At 44.4% G+C, this 20660-nt stretch overlaps 1 protein-coding gene across 1 annotated transcript in view; it reads right to left on the bottom strand.

Moving 5' to 3' along the window:
- Positions 1-15698: 15698 nt before the first annotated feature.
- Positions 15699-20660, bottom strand: part of NXPH4 (neurexophilin 4) — an 80492-nt gene continuing 75530 nt past the window's right edge. Inside the window, exon 2 of the mRNA XM_028721275.2 lies at positions 15699-18209. Within this exon, the coding sequence (XP_028577108.1) occupies positions 17454-18209 (756 nt within the window). The 3' untranslated portion in view covers positions 15699-17453. The remainder of the gene's footprint in view (positions 18210-20660) is intronic.

The raw sequence follows: 20660 nt of genomic DNA, 5'->3' as shown, positions 1-20660 counted from the left end.
TCAGCAGAGGGCCGGTCCACTGTCCCTCAGACCTTGTGGGGGGCCGAATTATATTTTTTTTTGGGGGGGGGGGATGAACGAATTCCTATGCCCCACAAATAACCCAGAGATGCATTTTAAATAAAAGGACACATTCTACTCATGTAAAAACACGCTGATTCCTGGACCGGCCGTGGGCTGGATTTAGAAGGCGATTGGTCCAGATCTGGCCCCCGGGCCTTAGTGTGCCTACCTATGCTCTAGAATCCATCTCAGCATGTTTAGTTAGAGCTAAGACCCACTGATATAAGTGAAATATATTTCCAGCTAATTGGGTTTAGGGTTTCAACCAATGTAACCAACTCTGAAAGGGCGTATGCCAATCACTTTGTAGCCAGACAAATCTGGGCCAGATTTAGAAGGCAACTGGGCTGGATCCAGCCCTTGGGCCTTAGTTTGCCTAACCATGGTATAGAAGCTTGTGCTTTGAGACCTCTGGAAACAAAATGGCCTGGCGGCAGGACCAAAGGGGCAGGGGGATCGGAGGAGCTTCTGCAAATACTTCGATTGCCATTCCCATTTTGTATCTGCTGCAAGGCTCCCCCCACCCCCAGAACTCTCAAAGCACTAGCTCTTGTAGCGAACCAGTGCAATGTGATTGTTGTGTGGGACAGGCAGTGCACTGGTTGGCTAGTTCCTGTGTTGCAACAAGTGACAAGCACAGACTACCCCAAATCCTTATCCACAATGCCTGCACAATGTAACACACACCTTTTTGCAGAGCCTTTTGTGTTTCTCTGTGAACAAAGCTCCAGCATGATGTAGATCTAATGGCAGAGGCCTGTGAAAACACACGCAACCACCCTCCTTACCTGTTCACATGGATTTGGGAGCCATTTGCTCATGTCTTGAAATGAGCGTCAGAGAGCTCTTTGCCCGCGCCGCCTTGAAGTTGAGTGGCTGAATAAGACCGAGAATCCCCAAAAAAGACAACCCTTGAGACCAAGTTGCTGCCGGTCCGATTAGATCCAGTTTTGGGAGAGATGGAGAAATAGCTTGAGCTGGTGGTGTAACATAGCTCGTTATGTTCCTAACACCACGTCTAGATACGTTAACATTTTTAAAAATAAAAAGTATATTTGTATTGTGTATTTTATGGATGCTTGTTTGTATGTTTTGTAACTGGTTTTATACTTGTGAACCGCTGAGTAGCCACCTTGGCAATTAAGCAATATATAGACTAAATAATAATAATGATGGTGATAATTATAATAATGTTTCTTTTATTTCACCCAATTTATACGCCACTTGTTTGTACTAAAACTTCAAAGTGATGCCACATTCAACACTCATAAGTCACCCCTTTCCAAAAAACGAATTCTCTCCGGTTTTTCATTTATTCATTTATTTAATTTAAATATATAAAAATATGAAGAAGTCTTCACCCTGGCCAAGGGCGCAGCCAAAGGTGGGCAGGGTGTGGGTTTGTACCACTGCAAAGGGAGCAACCCTGCCGTGGCGAAGTAGACTTCGCTGCTGCCCCCTTCTCAACCCGTCGTCCAGTGGCCTGTTGCTTCTTCACAGAATACAGACATTCTATAGATAATGACAACAATGAATGGCTGATAGTCCAGAGGGTGGCAGGGCAGGGGGTGATTCCCCAGGAGGGGTGACAGTTCCTTCTCGCTTCCTGTAATCTGACCTCATCTGCAGGCACAGCTCTCTAGTCCCTGGGCAGAAGATATTGTTGTCGCAATTCCCGCCTCCGATTTCCCAGACTGCACTCACAGTTCATCAGCCTCTGCCTACTCCTGCAACCTCACTCCTCCCAGCTCATCAGCCTCTGCCAACTCCTGCAACCTCTGCCGTGTAGGTAAAGGTAAAGGTAAAGGACCCCTGAACAGTTAAGTCCAGTCAAGGGCGACTAAGGGGTGTGGCACACATCTCCACTTTCTGGCCAAGAAAGCCAGCGTTTGTCCACAGACAGCTTTCCGGGTCATGTAGCCAGCATGACTAAAATGCTCCTGGCACAACGGAACACCGTGACAGAAGCCAGAGCGCACGGAAATGCCATTTACCTTCCCGCTGCAGGGGTACTTATTTATCTACTCACGCTGATATGCTTTCGAACTGCTAGGTTGGCAGGAGCTGGGGCAGAGCAACAGGAGTTCACCACCACTGTCACACAGATTTGAACAGCTGACCTTCCGATCAGCAAGCTCAAGAGGCTTGGAAGTTTAGACCACAGCGCCACCCGTGTCCCCTCTGCCATGTACTGTCTGAATTACACATACACATTGCACACACTCTTGCCACACCTAGCAACTACATGCATACGTACTCACACATACAAATCGATGTGCATGCACACCCTTGGCATCTGCGCACACACACACACACACACACACACACACACCTTTGTGTTTCTCACAACAGTAGATGCAGAAACAAGTAGCATTCCAGCAACCGGTCAGGAATTGCCACTGACGTGGGGATTTATGCCATTCGATGCTATGTATGATCTGATGCCTGAAATGAATGGAGGCAGTGAAACAGGATCTTGACAGCAAAGAGTCACATAATGACGCTTCTCATGCCATCAGCTGCAATAGGGGGCTGAGTTCATGGAGAAAATCTGTTGATAATGGATTGTACAAACTTTGGCTCCATGTTTGGAAAGAGGCATAGTTATGCATACCAACACACGACACGAGTACACGGCAGTACAAACTCCAAATGACACAACCACCTGTGGACTCCATGCCTCTCGCCTTCCACCTCCTGCCTCCCCCTCCCTGCCTGCCTCCTCCCTAAAGGCTGGATTAAAAAGTAATGAGGTATTTACAAACATATTTGGTTCCTTCACAGTTCAGAGATGTAAGGGTATATTAAGAGCTGCTGGCGTGTTTTCAAGCTTCACTACTTCACTGGCTAAAAACTGCCTGGCCTTTCCAAATGAGAACAGTTGTGATTCACGTTATTTCCTCATTAGGAGCCCCTACTAGTGTCACAGCTCAGCAGGAGAGCACATGCTTTGCTGGGCAGAGTACATGGCACTGGGCTTGGTAACGTAACAATCTGACTCCTTGTAAGGTGTTCTTTGCATCCTAATTTAAACAGAGCAACCATCAGAACTTGTATGGACAGAGAAAGGACACACAAATAAGACTGAGATGCAATGACCAAGAATCGCTTCCCAGGTTTTCCTTCGCATGTACAGATTGCATGCACCACCATGTATACATTATGATGTGTGAAGATTGTTCATGAATCTATTTGGCCATGTGCAATTGGGAAGCTGCAATTGGCAGTGGGTTCCAAACATGTATACATGCAGGAAACTGGACTTGTGTGTGCAGTACGTACACATGGAAGTGACTGGAGATTTCTTTCTGCACTAGCGTGAGACTGGAATGATGCTTACGGAAATGCACATAAAAACACAAAACAGGTATGACTGAAGATAACAATACACACATACACACTGGGTAGGATACACCACTGAATGCCAACTGTGTGCTAGGGCAAATTAGCCTGCCACAAGAGGAGCTGAACCAGACCTTAAAGAATGAAGAAAGCATGTTGGATGCATCCAATATTCCAGGAATACCTAGCATGGTACCCTCCAGATGTTGATGGACTCCAACTCCCATCAGCCCCCAGCCAAGCTAGCCAAAGTGAAGGATGATGAGACTTTGGTCAAGCAACATCTGGAGGGCAGCACATTGGAGACCCCTGCCATACTCTTTATAGGGGGTGAGCAACCAGTTGTGTTATGAAGGTGCTTGGTTCAGCTGGCACTCAGCACAAGCCCAGCACTGTGTGGTTCATTTAGCTTAGCTCAACAGGAGATTGTGCTGTGAGTGTGGATTCGTATCAAGCACAGAGGAAGTGACCACATAAGATGCAAGAACTCTAGATGTATGCTAATGCCTCATTTTGAGGCTAAGCTATCAGCCAACTGCCAACACAAGGCAGCACAAGCCACTACTTGGTCTCCCTTTGCCCTAGTGAGACCAGAAGTTCCTTCTGGCTGGCACTGCTCTGCCAGTAGCCTAATCACTAACCATTTGCTTCTCCAAAGATTAAGACCCCTACATCTGCTTCCATGTAGGACACCTCTGACCCCCACCCAAGTCCAAGCATGGTATGGGTTTGGAACATCTTGTCCCAATTGACTTCACCTTTGCCCGCTGGGACAGTTCAGTCAGTCTGTGGCTGCAGCAACCTTGCAGTGATTTAGCACATTCCCTGTTGACTTTGGAATATTCCTTCGCAGCCTCAGTCTAATAATTCTTGGATTCAGGTTATCATGTTCCCTCAGGAAGTCAACATCTCTCCCCAAGAAACCACATTGTTCATCTTTGGTGAGCCCCCTCCTCAAACACGTTGCTTTAAGCTTTGATTGAAGTATGCTTGACCTCATGGAATAGATCACCACACCACGCTTGAGCTAGCTCCATTCCTTTGCCTCCTCTGTCCTGCTGCCCTGTTGTTGTTTTTTTCTTGGGTTACTCAGGAACTGCAAAGGAACATAACTTCCACATGTTCCATCTTGTAGAAATGGCTGTTTTTGAAATTACATAGAGAGAATTTTAAGGAACTGACCTGTGGTTCCCTTATCCTTACCAGGGTCCTGAATGATCCATAGAAGTGGTTTTCAACCTTTTTGAGTCCCGGCTCCCTTGACCAACCACATTCTTTCTGCGGATCCCCTGTGGAAGCCGCTGACACTGGGCTTCCGTTACAGGACGTGTGTAAGTGTTCTGCCCCTGCACCATTCCACCCCGCCCCTTGCCAGCGCCATTTTGGGAGCGCTTGTGTCGACAGGACCCCAACCAACGCCACTGCTCTGCAGGGCCGAGCTGACTCACTCCACATGGCAGCCCCAGCCTGCCTTTCCAAAAATTAGTGTGCACATGGTGGAAGTGAGGGTGGAGAGGGCAAAACAAGATTAAGATCAGAAGCAGAAATATGTTGTTATTGCAGGGAAGGCAAGTGAGAAACACACAGCACAGGACACACATGCATACATGGCCCTTTCCTGCAACATTCCCTCCATGCCCATAAAGCTGGGTGACTGTTAAGGAGGAGGGTGGTTGCCTGGAGGGAGAAGCAAAGAAGAAGCAGGGAGAGGGATGTCGGGGGCAGGGGATAGAAGGAGAAACACAGAAGACACTCCCCACTTTCAGAGTTATTTTTAAATACCTCCTTATAGAGCCAGCGGAGTAGCTAGCTGCTCAGGCGCCGGTGCGGTGCACATGTCCTGCAGCCAGGGGTGAAGCGAGCTGCCCATGGGAAAGGGGTGAGCCAAGGCAGGGTGCACTGCATGGAGCCTCTCCGCAACCGCCCCCTCAGATGTAGGGTGGCTGAAGCGGTGGGCAGACGCAAGCCCTGCGCTGCTCGAAAAAGCAGCATGGAGCTTGCAGGCAGTCCACCCGGCGCCACCCCCTCAGGAGAGACAAGTGGCTCAGGCCCGCTGCCGGCCCCGCGGTGTGGCGCCCAGTGCCCCCCGCCTCACCTAGCTACCAGTGGCGTAGGAAGGGGGATGCAGTAGTTATTTTTTTCAAAAAAAGTGTCATGAGCCCAATTTTTAAAAATTTATTTTAAAACACATATTTTTTTGCCATTTTGTCACCCTCCTCAGTGATGACACCCGGGGTGGCCCCCACCCGCTGCACCCCCCCTTCCTACGCCACTGTATAGAGCGCACACACATCCAGGCGCACACACTATCAAGCTACTTTGTTAATTTCTTGCATTTCTCAAGCCCTCTGTGTAAAACTAGGAACTGTTCGTTACTGAAGCTGGGAAGGATTTTTGTTGGTGTGGGGGAAAGATTTTAAGAAGATAAACAGTCTTGCAAAAGTGTTTCCCCACTTTTTTTGGCCGCTGTTTTATTTCAGGAAGATAATGGGCTGCAAGTTAAAGCTTCTGGCTCCCCTGAATGTTCCTCAGAGAGAAAGATAATGCAGAAAGATATGGGCTGCAATTTAATGAAAGGATGCCCCCCCCCGAGCTCCCCGGAATGTTCCTCGAGTCACCCCAGGGTGCCATAGCACACTGGTTGGAAACCAATGATAGAGATCAACCCACCACGCAGTATCTGCAGACTGCAGCATACAAATCCACAAAACCTGCACCTAGCCGTCCCAAGTGTCCCACTACATAGCTGTGACGATCCCAAAGTCTTGGGTCATGGCAAAACCTGTTCCTTCCCCCTCTTCAGAACATTATTAACATATTCCTTTCTCTCTTATCTCAACATCCTTCTGTCCTTGCATGGTCCAAACCCATGCCATTTGTGTTCAAGCATTCTTCCGGGCACTTGAAGGCCTCCAGTTCAGCAGGCCAGAGCCCTAGCACCGTTCTCCACTCCTTGCACAATAGCCATTAGATTCTGAAGCTCCATCAGCTTCTCTCTCTCTCAGAGCAACAAGCTTAGTACAACCTGCTGATCCAGGCAATGTGGCTTTGTTGTTTGCCAGTGTCCGCCCTAGCAATCAGACAGAGCACAACAAGCTCTGGATTAAATATTCCAGATAACATGCCTCCTTGGCAACATGTATAAACTTGCAAGTTCACAAAACACGTAAACAGGGGCATGTGCAGACAGTGGTAACAGTGGCTTTCTCCAGAGGTTGCTGCACTCCTATTGCCATCAGCCACAGCCAGCACAGCCAATGGTAGGGATGATGGGAGTTGTAGTTCAGCAACATCTGGAGGGCCACAGATTGCCCGCCTGTGCTCTCTACCTTTCACGCAGGAAAGCTCTGTGCAACATGGATCCTTTCTCTGAAGTAACATCTTCCTGAGGGAGGGAGTCAGGGAGGATTCAGACTCACTAATGCAGCCTGCACTAGAGTGGACAAATGTGGGGAATCCCAAAAGCATGTCATAGTCCCAACCCTGAGTGCGAGTGTGCAAAGGGAAGGATGCTGGGAAAGAACACTGACTAGGATAACCTGTCATTCCAAGGAAAATGCTTCCCCAATGTTCTGGAAATGTATATCTCATTTTGAGAATACAGGTGAAGTATGCCTTCAATTTTAAGTGGGAGCGGCGGGAGGGGGGACAGAATTTGGGAAGTTTAGGAAACGCTGATGTGATTGTGTAGACTAAGCACATCTACACTTAGTTCTAACACAATAGGAAGTACACCGATACAGCCACAGAGACATCAGACATTGTTGAAAGCACTCACAAAATCACTTACATACACCGACAGCTACATGAGATTCATGCCTATTACATGAGCTGATGCGCACAAGCATCCCTGTTCATGGTTGTGTACACCCACAAAACACAACAGCAGAGACACTAGCCTGCACACACTTTCAGCTGGGCTGCTGCACTTCTCTAGCTTTGCTGCAACAAGTAAGGTAAAGGTAAAGGACCCCTAGACAATTGAGTCAAGTCAAAGACAACTATAGGGTGTGGCGCTCATCTCGCTTTTCAGGCCAAGGGAGCCGGCATTTGTCCAAAGACAGCTTTCTGGGTCATGTGGCCAGCATGACTAAACCTCTTCTGGCACATGGAACACCGCGATGGAAGCCAGAGCGCATGGAAACACCATTTACTTTCCTGCCACAGTGGAACCTATTTATCTACTTGCACTAGTGCACTTTCAAAATGCTAGGTTGGCAGGAGCTGGGACACAGCAATGGGAGCTCACACCATCGCGCTGATTCGAACCGCCTATCTTTCGATCAGCAAGCCCAAGAGGCTCAGTGCTTTAGACCACAGTGCCACCCGTGTCCTGCAACAAAAAGGAGAGTAGTGAAGGTACAGCCTCTACCTTTAGAACTGGAAAAACTGGATCATTCACCATTTGGCCATGCAAATTCCAGGTGGGATCCCTTACAGCTGGGATGAGCCTTTAGATTCATGATCTACAACTCATGAATTCCAACATGAATCTTTTATTTCATTTGTAAACATCACCCACAGAGGTCCCCAAGACATCAGTCACTTGGTTATATGTGAATTGGCTGTGTTTCTGAATTCATCACCCGCTGTTAGTGTGAGTTCATAATTCACCATTTGTGTGAATGCAGCACGATGCAGCTTGCCTAACATATTCCACAACTGGCTGGATGTGTGTCACATGTCCTTCACTCATGGAAACAAAGTTGTTTTTAGGTGAAGGCAGAGTGACTTATTCTCAGTCAAAGCTACCTTCACATAAAAAGGTGCAAGTTAAAATTCAGGCCACTCTCCAATGAGTCACATTTTGTCCTCAGATTTGATTTGCAATTTTGAAAAGCAATCTAGAGTTTCATCTCTGGTGTTTAAGCTCTTGCAGCTGAACTGCACATTTGGAAGCATCAGGTGATACTGCCTTCCTAGAACTGTACTACTTCAGAATGTAGGGGGAGGAATGAATGTCCGAATGCCCTTGTTAAAACCAAGCCAAACCATAACCCCAAACCAACATGTAGAAAGCTAGCATGACAGAGAGACAGTTAGGCTCCTTCCTCACATGCAAGCTGAATGTTTGTTCGCAGGAGGGAGCACTCAAACATTTTAACAAATGTCATAGTCCAGAAATGACTGGACTTCCGGAGGCGGCGCGAAACAGCAATGGCGGTCCTCTTCAGTCTCTGAAGGGGGGCTCCGCGGAAAAGGGTCGTGCGCTGCGGCACAGCGACGACCCAGCAAGAAAAACCACGGGTAGAGTGAGCCCGTGGCCGTGGGATTCGGCGGGTACCAGAAGCGACCCCAGAAGCGCAGAAGGGACCCCGTAAGGGGCTCCGGAACGTGGAGGGGGTAGCGGTGCTGTGAATCCATCGCTCTTTCCGCGGAAGTGAAGCCGCGCGGCTGCTGCTGATGAGCGCTGACCTTTCTTCTACGATTAATCAATTTGAAGCTACATACTCGTGAGTAAGAAATTTGGGACTCTATTTAAGAGGAACAACAAAATCTTTGCAATTTGGCTGAAAACGGGAGACGCTAAAAAGGAAGTCAGCCTTCCGTCTCTGTTTAAAGTACTGAGCAAAGTCCCTTTAAAATTGAAGCGCTGACAGGAGGTTAAAAGAAGTTGGAATTTACCTTGCAAATTCAGATTTGAAGCTTTAAAGTTAAAGATAAGCTATAACTGTGCTATAAGTGGATAGAGACTGTGCTATTTCCTCCCATTGTTAGTGGATTACAAAGTTGCGAGACCCTGCTCTCTCGGGCTGCTGGATTACAAAGTAACATCAGACTGTCAGACTGCGTTGACAGTATACAGAGATACAAAGTTTTACTGGGCTATTCTGAAAGCTACAAGAAAGGAACTGTTGCACTTATTCTGACAAAAAATCGTTATTCTCTGCTGTTCAATGTGAACTTAAAGGGTCTTCCCTTTATTTTGGACATTACTCCATTTGGGAACTTACTGGTGGAAAATTCCATCTTCCCTGAACTTTTAGGGAGCTCCCCCTGCTGGATTGTGGAAATATTAACCTCTGAGAACTGCGGGTTGTTTTGAAATTTTTATGGTTGGATGTTTACTTTCCTTTTGGATTGCCTTTCCCATGGGATTTATAATTTGACCTTGAAGCCTTGACAGCTGTGGAATGAGTGGTGCTGGAAAAACAAGGGCTGGCAAGAGAGCAAAACAGCTTGAATTAATGCAAGCAACTTTGCCGGTTCAGACACGTAGATCATCTGTCCCAATTGTGACAGGCTTGCAGGAAGAAAAATCCAAACAGCCAGCTTTGGAGGACATGGCTGCAGGAGGGCTAGACCCTGTTTCTAAAGAAATATTGGAGCAACTGGCTGCATTAAACAAGAAGGCCGATGATCAAGCGATTAAATTTGACCAAGTGACAGCTACAATTAATAAATTGACAGACCAAGTAGCCCAGAACACACAGGCGATAGGAGATATCGGGAAGACGGCGACAGAAAATCGAAGACTGGTCGAGGAAGTGAATGCAAAAGCTGACCAAAATAAAAAAGAGATAGAGGAATTAAGAGGGGAAGTAAGACCACTGAGTAGACAGATCACTGAACAACAGGCCTATCTGTCAATGGCAGAATTGAAAAACCGGGAGAGCAATCTTAGGATTAGAAATATCCCAGAACAAGAAAAGGAAGATCTGGTTGACTTCTTGACCGCAGAAATATCCAAATTCTGGGGTCTGGTGAAGGAGAAGGACTTTACAATTGTTACCGCCTTTAGATTGGGAAGTGTGGCCAGGAAGGATAAACCAAGAGATTGCTTGATCATTTTGAGATACAAGCAAGAAAAAGATAACATACTTGGCCTACACTTTAAAAATCCATTGGTGGTACAGGGAAAGACCGCAGAAATCTTCAGAGATATACCAAAACAGCTGTTGGATTTAAGAACTACATATAAAGACCTAGCAAGACTGCTGAGAAACAACTCAATCCGCTACAGGTGGGAATTCCCGCAAGGATCATCTTTTAACTTGAAAGGGAAGAAAGTTAGAATCAGATCAACAGAGGAGCAAGATAAGTTCCTAAGTGACTACGGGGAAGACCTCCGAAAAGGAACAGCAAGTGACTGGTCACACCCCACGCCTGACGCAAAAGATCCACCTCTAGACATAGATAACAAGGGAGACAAACCCACTGACTGACAACAGATCCAGGATGTCTCTGCAGCTTCTTAGTTGGAACATTCATGGTGCAAATTCCCCTGAAAAAAGGAAGAGGATCTTCCATATATTAAAGAAAGAACAACTAGATGTTATATGCCTACAGGAAACCCATGTAACTAGGCTCCATAGAAGAGTATTGATAAACAAGAGACTAGGCCAAGAATTTATTTCATCAGATAAAGTAAAGAAAAGAGGAGTAGTGATATATGCAAAAGAGAACCTAGTGCCAAAATTTGTATTTAAAGATGAACAAGGCAGAATTTTGGCGATTGAAATACAATTACAAGGAGAAAAATTCCTGATAGTAGGAATCTACGCACCTAATGATGGGAAATCAGAATTCTACAAGAAACTGCATGAGATAATGCTGGACTATATTGACTACAACAACATCATTTTGATGGGAGATATGAATGGAGTTGTCTCCACACATATGGATAAGTCACAAAACCAAAACCTGACTAAAGAAGGCAGACTACCAAAGACTTTCTTCGAACTTACAGACAATATGGACTTGATTGACATTTGGAGAACAAAAAACCCTCTAGGCAAAGAGGGAACATTCTTTTCTGAGGCCCACCTATCTTGGACACGAATCGACCAAATTTGGGTGTCTAGAGGACTGGCACCTAAAACTAAAAAAATAGAGATTTGTCCCAAAACTTGCTCCGACCATAATGCCTTAAAAATGGACTTGAGACTCATACCAACTGGATCCTTTAGATGGAGAATGAATGACTCCTTGTTCAGAGATCAGGAGATTGTGAAGAAGGCCCAAAAAACGATGAAGGACTATTTTGAAATTAATTTGAATACCTCGGTGGAGAAAAAAACAATCTGGGACGCAAGTAAAGCTGTTATGAGAGGGTTCCTGATACAACAGAACACTATCAGGAAAAAACTCTGGAATGGTAAAAAAGACAAGATCTTGGAGAAGATAAAGGATGGAGAGAAAAGGTTGAGATTGAATCCAAAATCAAAAGAAATTTTAAGAGAAATAAAATTCCATCAAACACAATTTGCGAAATTGATGAATCAAGAAGTAGAATGGAAGATTAAACAGATGAAACAAAGATCATTTGAATCGGCAAACAAATGTGGGAAGTTACTGTCATGGCAGTTGAAAAAGAGACAGAAACTGAACTTTGTTACCAATCTAGAGGTTGAAGGTGAATGTATCCAGAAACCTGAGGAAATTAGAAAGTGCTTCCAGAGATATTTTAAAAAATTGTTCACACAAGGTCATCAAGAAGAGCAGGAGATAAATAAATTTGTAAAAAGTTATGGCCTGCAAAAATTGACTCAAGATAAACAAATAACCCTGAATTACAAAATAACAGAACAAGAAATCGGAAGTGCCATTCAGAACATGCAATTAGGCAAATCTCCGGGCCCAGATGGACTTACCTCCAAATATTACAAGACACTGAAGGAACATCTGATTCAACCATTGTTGGAGGTATGCAACCAAATAATGGAAGGGAAGGGAGCACCAGAATCGTGGAAAGAGGCATTCATCACGTTGATACCAAAATCAGAATCTGAAAAGACCCAATTGAAGAACTATCGCCCTATCTCACTCCTAAACGTGGATTACAAGATTTTCGCTGATATTTTGGCAAACAGGCTGAAAAAAGTTTTAAATGAAGTAATTCATAAAGACCAAGCAGGCTTTCTCCCTGGTAGACATTTGTCTGACAATACCAGGAACATTTTGGATGTTTTGGAACTACTACAGACAAATTTGAATACGAAAGCAGCTTTGATATTTATAGATGCGGAGAAGGCCTTTGACAACATATCTTGGAAATTTATGAAGAGAAATTTAGAAGGGATGGGAGTGGGAAGGGCATTTCAAAATGGTATTGAAGCGATCTATTCAGAACAAAAAGCTAAATTGATAGTAAACAATGTGGTGTCAGAAGAGTTCAAAATTGAAAAAGGAACACGACAGGGGTGCCCCTTATCACCCTTGCTATTTATTTCGGTCCTGGAGGTTTTGCTGAACCTGATCAGAAAGGACCAGCAGGTAGAAGGAATACAGGTCGGTAGAAAACAATATAAACTGAAGGCCTTTGCGGATGATGTGGTATTGACATTACAGGAGCCAGTGCCTAGTACTAAAAGAGCTTTGGAATTAATTTCTGAGTTTGGTCGGGTGGCGGGATTTAAGTTAAACAAACAAAAAACCAAGGTTTTGGCAAAAAATTTGACACCTTTAGAAATAGATGGGTTTCAGAAGGAAACTGAATTAAACGTGGTTAAAAAAGTGAAATACCTAGGGGTTAACCTGACCGGGAAAAATTTGAATTTGTTTAAAGATAATTATGAAAAATGTTGGTCTGAAATCAAAAAGGACCTAGAAATCTGGTCAAGATTGAAACTTTCCTTGTTGGGAAGAATTGCAGCTGTTAAGATGAATGTATTGCCAAAAATGTTGTTTTTATTTCAGGCCCTGCAGATCGTGGACAGGGTGGAGTGTTTTGGAAAGTGGCAGAGGGACATAGCGAAGTTTGTCTGGCAGGGCAAAAAGCCCCGAATAAAATTTAAAATATTAACAGATGCAAAGGAAAGAGGGGGATTTGCCCTGCCGGACTTAAGGTTATACTATGAAGCTGCATCCTTCTGCTGGATGAAAGACTGGTTTTTGTTAGAAAACACCGATGTCCTAGATTTGGAAGGGTTTAACAATGCTTTCGGGTGGCATGCATATCTGTGGTATGACAAGGTAAAGTCTCATAAGCTATTTAAAAACCATATTGTCAGGAAATCTCTGTTTATTGTCTGGACTAAATACAAGGACTTACTTGAAAACAAGACTCCGAGGTGGTTGTCACCGATGGAGGCTAAGGCCATTAAGATTCTTAATATGGGGGGTGGCTGGGCAAAATACTGTGAAATAATTGAAAAAGTGGATGATACTTGGAGGCTGCAGAGTTTTGAAAAACTTAAAGGGAAGGTGCGAGACTGGTTTCATTACGCCCAAATTTTAGAAATTTTCAAAAAAGACAAAAAAATTGGCTTCCAGGTGGAAAAATCAAAACTAGAGTCAGAACTACTTGAACCTAAGACGAAAGTGCTTTCAAGAATGTACAATTTGTTGCTTAAATGGAATACTCAAGATGAGTTAGTTAAATCAGCCATGATAAAATGGGCACAAGACATTGGGTACAACATTATGTTTGAAGACTGGGAAAGGTTATGGACCACCAGTATGAAATTCACGGCATGTAGTGCCTTAAAAGAAAACATCATGAAAATGATATACAGGTGGTACATGACCCCAGTCAAATTGGCAAAGATATACCATTTGTCTGATAATAAATGTTGGAAATGCAAAGAGGCTGAGGGAACGTTCTTTCACCTTTGGTGGACATGCCCGAGGGTGAAGGCCTTTTGGGAAATGATTTATAACGAGCTGAAAAAGGTATTTAGATATACCTTTCAGAAGAAACCAGAGGCCTTCCTTTTGGGCATTGTGGGCCAGAGAGTGTTAAAGAAGGATAGGACTTTCTTTTTATATGCAACTACAGCAGCAAGAATTTTACTAGCTAAACACTGGAAGGCACAGGAATTACCCACACTGGAAGAGTGGCACACGCAACTGATGGACTATATGGAACTGGCTGAGATGACCGGCAGAATTCGAGACAGAGGAGAAGATGCAGTGGAAGAGGATTGGAGAAAATTTAAGGACTATTTACAAAAACATTATAAATTATTTGAATGTTGAGAATTTGCTAAGTTTTGAGGAAAACATGCTTCATTATTGAAATTCGGATATGATTATGATTGAGTTATGATTGAGAAAAGCTTAAATTTTTCAAAATCAATAATTAGATGAAAGTAGAATAATATACGAAACAAGGTAACAATTTGCTATATAACCTTTATTATAAAAATACAGAGATGGAGGAGGTGGGGAAGTCCAATGGATAATGAAAAAAGATTTGGAAGAAGGAGCTTTGTCTTTGCTTCTATTTGTTTTCTTTTCTTTCTTTTCTGTAAAAAACGGCTTTTGTTGAGTTATTGACAATGTATCTCGACCTTGGAAAACAAAGCAATAAAAAATATTTAAAAAAAAAAAAAACAGAAATGACTGAACCATATGGTATTGCCATACTTCTTTTACTAGTCCTTGACTCACGTTGCTTTTAAAAATGAATAAATGACTGTCTTAATGACAATAAATGTTTTTGAAGTTGTACATCAGAAAATATTCCAACTGTCTGGTTTTGTAATGGCAGCACACAATTAAATTGTTCCTTACTTTGTAGTTGCTTTTTACTGTATCCATTCAAACCTGAAGAGCCAAACCTGTTTTGCTGTTAACTAACCAAGAAACAAACCAACCAACAAACAATACTGATTGTCAAAAAAGAAGCATATCATTTCCCCTCTTCATTTCTATACCTGGCATGTGGCAACCGCTAAAAACCAACTTGAAACCCTTTGTAATTCTTGCAAGGGCCGTGGGTGGAAGGGAGAGGCTGATAAGCAAGAGGAAGGAATCAAGGGAATTCAGAGCATCACTGAGCCAGAATGTTAGAAGTAGTTGCAATGTTACAAGAGTCTACCCACCACTCTGAAGCCAGGACAGACCACGGACTAGCCTCTCATGGAACACCCAAAGTCCTCTAGACACACCATGTGCAAGAGGGAGCAGGGGAGCGCAGGAACATTGCAGAAATCGCTTTCAAAGTAACTGCTCTAGAAGACTCATGTAAGCAAGCCCAGCCATACATTCTTACAAAAAATGAATCTGTTCTCTCCCTCCCATACAGTTTAGTAAGCCAATTTCTCTCTCACACCCCACCAGCACATGCAATCACATGCAGACTTCCATTAACACCATCTCACCTACGCTGCCACTGATTTATACAGACACTCCTTACTCAAGCATTCAGATTCCTGATAGCACACACTCATACTTACATATGCAAACTCAAATGTCTCTTCATACCCTTTAACGAAATCTTTACACTGAAATATGTGAATATATTGAAAGTAGGGTTGTCAATTGTCTTTAAATAAATTTGCACCTTACCTAAACCACAAAAACGCAGGTGCCTTTTTATGATACAGCAGGATAGGCATGGCCTCCTATTAAATGTGAGATAGCTTAAAATTTAATCAACAAAAGCTACCGCTCACCACTATTAAGAAGGATTGATCATCCTTTACATTTTTCTTTCTTGTGCAGAGCATTCCCTGTTACAGTAAAGTCATCAGAACCAAAATGTCTTCAAAAAGGAACAACTTCAAAATCCTGTAAGTGCTGCGGAAGATCCAGAGTTAAAAGAGAAACTGATGTGATTTTCAAATGAGCACTGTCAGCCTTAGTTGCTTTGTGCTTCATATAGCTGGCAGGAAAACCCCAGTGGGTTTTCACCCTGAAATGAAAAAAGATCTGCAAACTCTGGGTGTCAGCTGGAAAGCAAACCCATCCGCAGGAAAGAGGAAACTGCTACACCTGCAAGGACTACACAACAGTGTGCCGCTCAGTCTTAGCCCTGCCACTCAATCAAAGGGGACAAATTTTAATCTGAGATTAAAGCTCTAGTTGATCAATCTGCAGAATAAATCAATGAATGCTTGCAGCCCTAATTAAAACACACACACTTCATTACTGTCATGGTGGCATATATGCATTCCTAGTTATACAGACTTAAATAAATGTACTTGCAAATACATATGCCATTAAGGCCAAAAGAGCACACCTAAGATAGCACACATTCTTATTCGCTGTCATGCTGTGTATACACACACACACACTCTCTCTCTCTCACACACACTTTCCTAAGTTGTGCACACATATTTGTTTCGGTTGAATCTCACAGTCCTTAATAGAATTTCATTTGAATTTCTACTAACACTCAACTCAGGCTTCTGCTATGAACATAAAGTTCCACTTACACACACACACACACAGACGTGCACGTGCGCACACTGAAATGTTACAGTCCCGGTTGCATCCATGTGTTCTTATGCACCTCCCAATCTTTCAGTTTCTCATGCAAACCCCGTGTTCTGACATGATCTCACCCACCGAACCCCAATCTCCCTGTTTACATTCAGCTTAACTCCAGCTGACACACATTCTCACTCTCCCTCCCAATTTAACATGATTGATCCATTGCACATTACATTCCTGTATTATATGAACAGAGAAGCTCCCGAGTTTGGCAATTTCTGCCCTCTGTTGGTCCTTTCCATTGTAGAGCATCTGGCAAGAGGTGAGTTGGCACTGTGGGTTAATATGCTTTTTCCACAATCCCAGGTAGGTCAATGAATAGCTTCAGTAGCAACTCAGCTGACAATTTGTGGCTCAGTCCAAGGAGAAGAGAAACAGAGAGATGCACAGAGGGACCTTTGGCTGCTACCAGAACCTTATATTCCAGATGGGAGGCATGATCCTGAAAGACATTCTCATATAAGTCAGTGTGACAGCCCCACAGAAGCAGCAGGGTCCATTTATGCACAAAAGAGATGAAAGCCACAGCAAGCCATTTCTTCATATTGCTGGGAATTCCCTTGAGATGACCCAAACAGCATCGGAAAGGGGGTACAGTGGGGAGCAAAAGCAACAGTGTCCTTTTGGCCAGTTTCTATTTTCCTAAAGTCCTGGGAAGTTTAGTGGCCACTGGGAAGGGAATGCCTTATGAGATGGAGCAGAATCCAGTTCCTGTTCAGAACCGGCCATCCTTCTCTCACTAAGCATCAGGGTGGCGGGGGGGGGGGCTCTCCTGTTTCCTTCAGTGCCAGCCAAAGTTCTTCCAATTCCTGTCCTGATAAAAAGAGTGCAACTTACTTAACACCCCTCTGCACTGTCCCCCCCCCTCCCAAAGTCTTCCCCCCTCATCAGCCAAAGTAGGGGTTCTCGTTCTGGAAGTTGTAATCTGGACAGACCTTCTGGACCAGCTTGTAGTCGATGCTGAAGAAGGAGATGAAGATGCAGATGACCTTGAAGGGCTTGGCACACAGCCAAGCGGCGTGGCTCTGCGTGTGCTCGGTGAAGCAGATCTTAGAAGGGTCATAGAGGCAAGGCTTGTTCTTGCGTGCCCGGTTGGTCTTCTCATATTCCACATGACAGTTGAAGGTCTTGGGTTCCTTGTGCTCAGCTAAAGTGGACTGCTGAGGGTGAAGGTGCTGGGCTTGGATAGGGGGAACCAGTACATCAAACTCAACTACCTTGGTGGGTGGCACAATGCTCACGGAGACATTGCCCAGGCTGGAGGAGTTGTGACGAAAGTAGACGCTGAAGGTGCCATTTATATGATCCACGATCTTGCCTGTCACCAGCAGGCTGAACTTCAGGGTCTTGATGTTGAAATAGAAGTCACCCCAGCCGAAGATCTTCTTGGTTCGGCCCGCCTTCATGGAGGGCTTCCTCTTAGCTCGCTGGTTGAAGTGCTCCATGGCCGTCTGGTTCTTGGTCCAGTCCCAGGGACTCAGGGCACCACTGTATGGGTCCAGCTTGGCTTTGGATGGCTCACTGGAAAATATTCGAGCAGGGTTGAGCGGGTGAGGTTTCAAAGCAGTGCCCTTCAAGACACTTGAGGGACTCATCTCCAGGTAGTTCAGGGTCTTGGTCACATGGCCTTTCACACACGCAACCTATAAAAGAGGTAGAGAAAATAGGGAATTTGGATTAAAACAGGTGTGCTCTGAGATCCTTCATGTACTCATGGTGCATCTGTACCCTGCCCTGTGCACAGAGAAAGCATCTAGGTATCTTCAGGACACAAACAGGTTTAAAAAAGGACTTGTAAGAGTGCTTCATCTCTCTTTAAACTGGACCACACTGGGAAGTTGTGGTGCTCTGCTTCATTCTAGTGTTACCCTTAAAACACAACAGCTCTGCACCCGAAATTCTACAACACAGAAAAATCCAGTTCCACGAACCATGCAAGCCAGACAACAGGTGAGCACATTTGTTCATATCACACACTTCATTTGGCAGATGGGAAGTTCTGCCTTTATTACAAGTAACAATAGCTGTGACATGTGAGCTCCATAATATGCCAACACTGTCTGACCTGAAAACATTTTCTGCTGTTGCCCCTGCATAGTGGAAGGCCCTTTCCTCGAGCTTACATGAAGTGGCAACAATCCCTTGCTTCAGACTTCTTGTGAGGACTTACCTTTTTGCCCACGCTTCCCTTGAACCACAAGATTGGGCCTTGTTCCATGTGTTTGAATCCTCTGAACTTCTCTCTTACTTGCTTTGATATCTCTTATGTGTTCTATACTGCTACTTTATTGGTTTTAAGTTGTGTTTTTGTTTTAACGTTTTACTGATAAAATGTTTGTCTTTTAGACCCCTGCTTAGAGGTTTCTGATATATTTAGCAGTTTATAAATGCTTTTAAATAAAGCAAATGAACAAACAAATAGTTTGAACCTACACCTGCCATGTGGGGGTGATTGGAAGGGTTCTGATTTTGATCAGAGCAGCAGAACTGGGGGAGTGTTTAATCCTTTCCCACCATGGTTTGGAAATAAACACAGCACTGGGCCCACATGCAGGGAACAAGGACCACTTTCACAATGGAACTCCCCCTCTCCACTGCGCCCCCAAATAAACCTAATCTAAGTTCCCCCCCAACCATCCAAAGCAAGTTTAGTGGGTAGAGGGGGGAGTGCACACAAGAGTAGGGGGAAGAGAAGTTTTGCTGCACAAGCAGACCTCGTTCCATTCATACAACGTAGCTAAATCCCACCCATGCTGTTTTCCCCACTTCAAGCTGCTATTTCTCTACTTATTCATTTCTGATTTTTTTTCCTGGTGGTGTTTGTGTGTGAGCAATACAGAGCAAGAAAATGGCATAGGGGACAATATCCCCTCCAGGAGTGCCACTGCTCTATTCAAAACTGAAGCACATTTAAAATAAAAACATTAGAAGTGCATTAATCTTTATTTTTTACAGTTAGGGGACCCACGTGTGAATCTATTCTGTAAACCACCTTGAGACCTACGGGTATAGGGCGGAATATAAATAAAATAAATAAATGGAGTTATCCAACCTTTGAGCCGTTTGAAGGCAATCCTTTATAGGGAAGTTTTTCTTAATGTTTAATGTTTTATTATTATTTTTATATGTTGGAAGCTGCCCAGAGTGGCTGGGGCAACTTAGTAAGATTTTCATTATGGAATGGGATGTCCCAATTTCCATCGGAGAAATGTTAGATGGTATGGAGTAGTTAGGAAAAGGTCCATTCCAATGTCGGTAGCAGAGGCTGAAGAAAGGAGGGGTTGGACTATTCATGCAGTGCTAAGATACAATGATCATAATCCGAGACTGAGCTACAGCATGTGCCCTCATAGCCTCCTGATTTCAGTGGACTTAGGCAGACCCATCTCTGCACTGAACTGTGGCGAACAGACGTGGAGAGGAATCAGAGGGAAAGGCTCTGAGGGAAGTGGAAAAAAGGAGTTTTTTGGAAGTATACTTGTACTTGCTTATTTGTCCTGAAGGGGTGAAAATACAAGCAAACCTGGAAGGTTTAGTATGCAGCCAAACAGTTTGGCAAGGGCACAAAGTGACCGCAGGGTTGGGGGGAAGGGCCAGAATTCATGGGTTTCTGTTTCCAGTGCCAGAGACTAGAGTGGGCAGGTGCTACGGCCTTGATTTTGCATGGTGCTGTCAGTGCGGCCTCCTCTTTGCCTCTCCCTCTTCTGGGAGGCCAGGTAAGCACCTCCACAACACAACACCCTGCTACTGAAAGCCACTGGCCAAGGTGGTCACTGAATGCTAGTACCAGATATTAGGAACAAATAATGAGGTGTGGGTCCCTTCTGTTTCTCAGCAACATTTGGTGCAGTTGAAAGCAAGGAGTCTGGGCTAAATGAACCACTAGACTGACCCAACCTGGCAGCTTTGATAGGAGCAATCAGTCCCTCTAACCAAGTTTAAACCTTCTGTGCTTCCCTGATCTTCTCTATTCTTCTTCTAAACCTTTCCACTTTATTGGAACCTTTCCTCTCATATTCCAGTTTAGCTTTATTCACAAATTCTCGTCATCTGCTCTCCCCCACTCAAGCCCAGGAAAGTTTTTGTGCCAACGC

This window comes from Podarcis muralis, chromosome 2 (genome assembly GCF_964188315.1).
Source record: "Podarcis muralis chromosome 2, rPodMur119.hap1.1, whole genome shotgun sequence".
In the NCBI taxonomy this organism is placed as follows: Eukaryota; Metazoa; Chordata; class Lepidosauria; order Squamata; family Lacertidae; genus Podarcis; species Podarcis muralis.
Note: the sequence above shows the minus strand (reverse complement) of the source record. Positions and strands in the feature narration are given on the sequence as shown.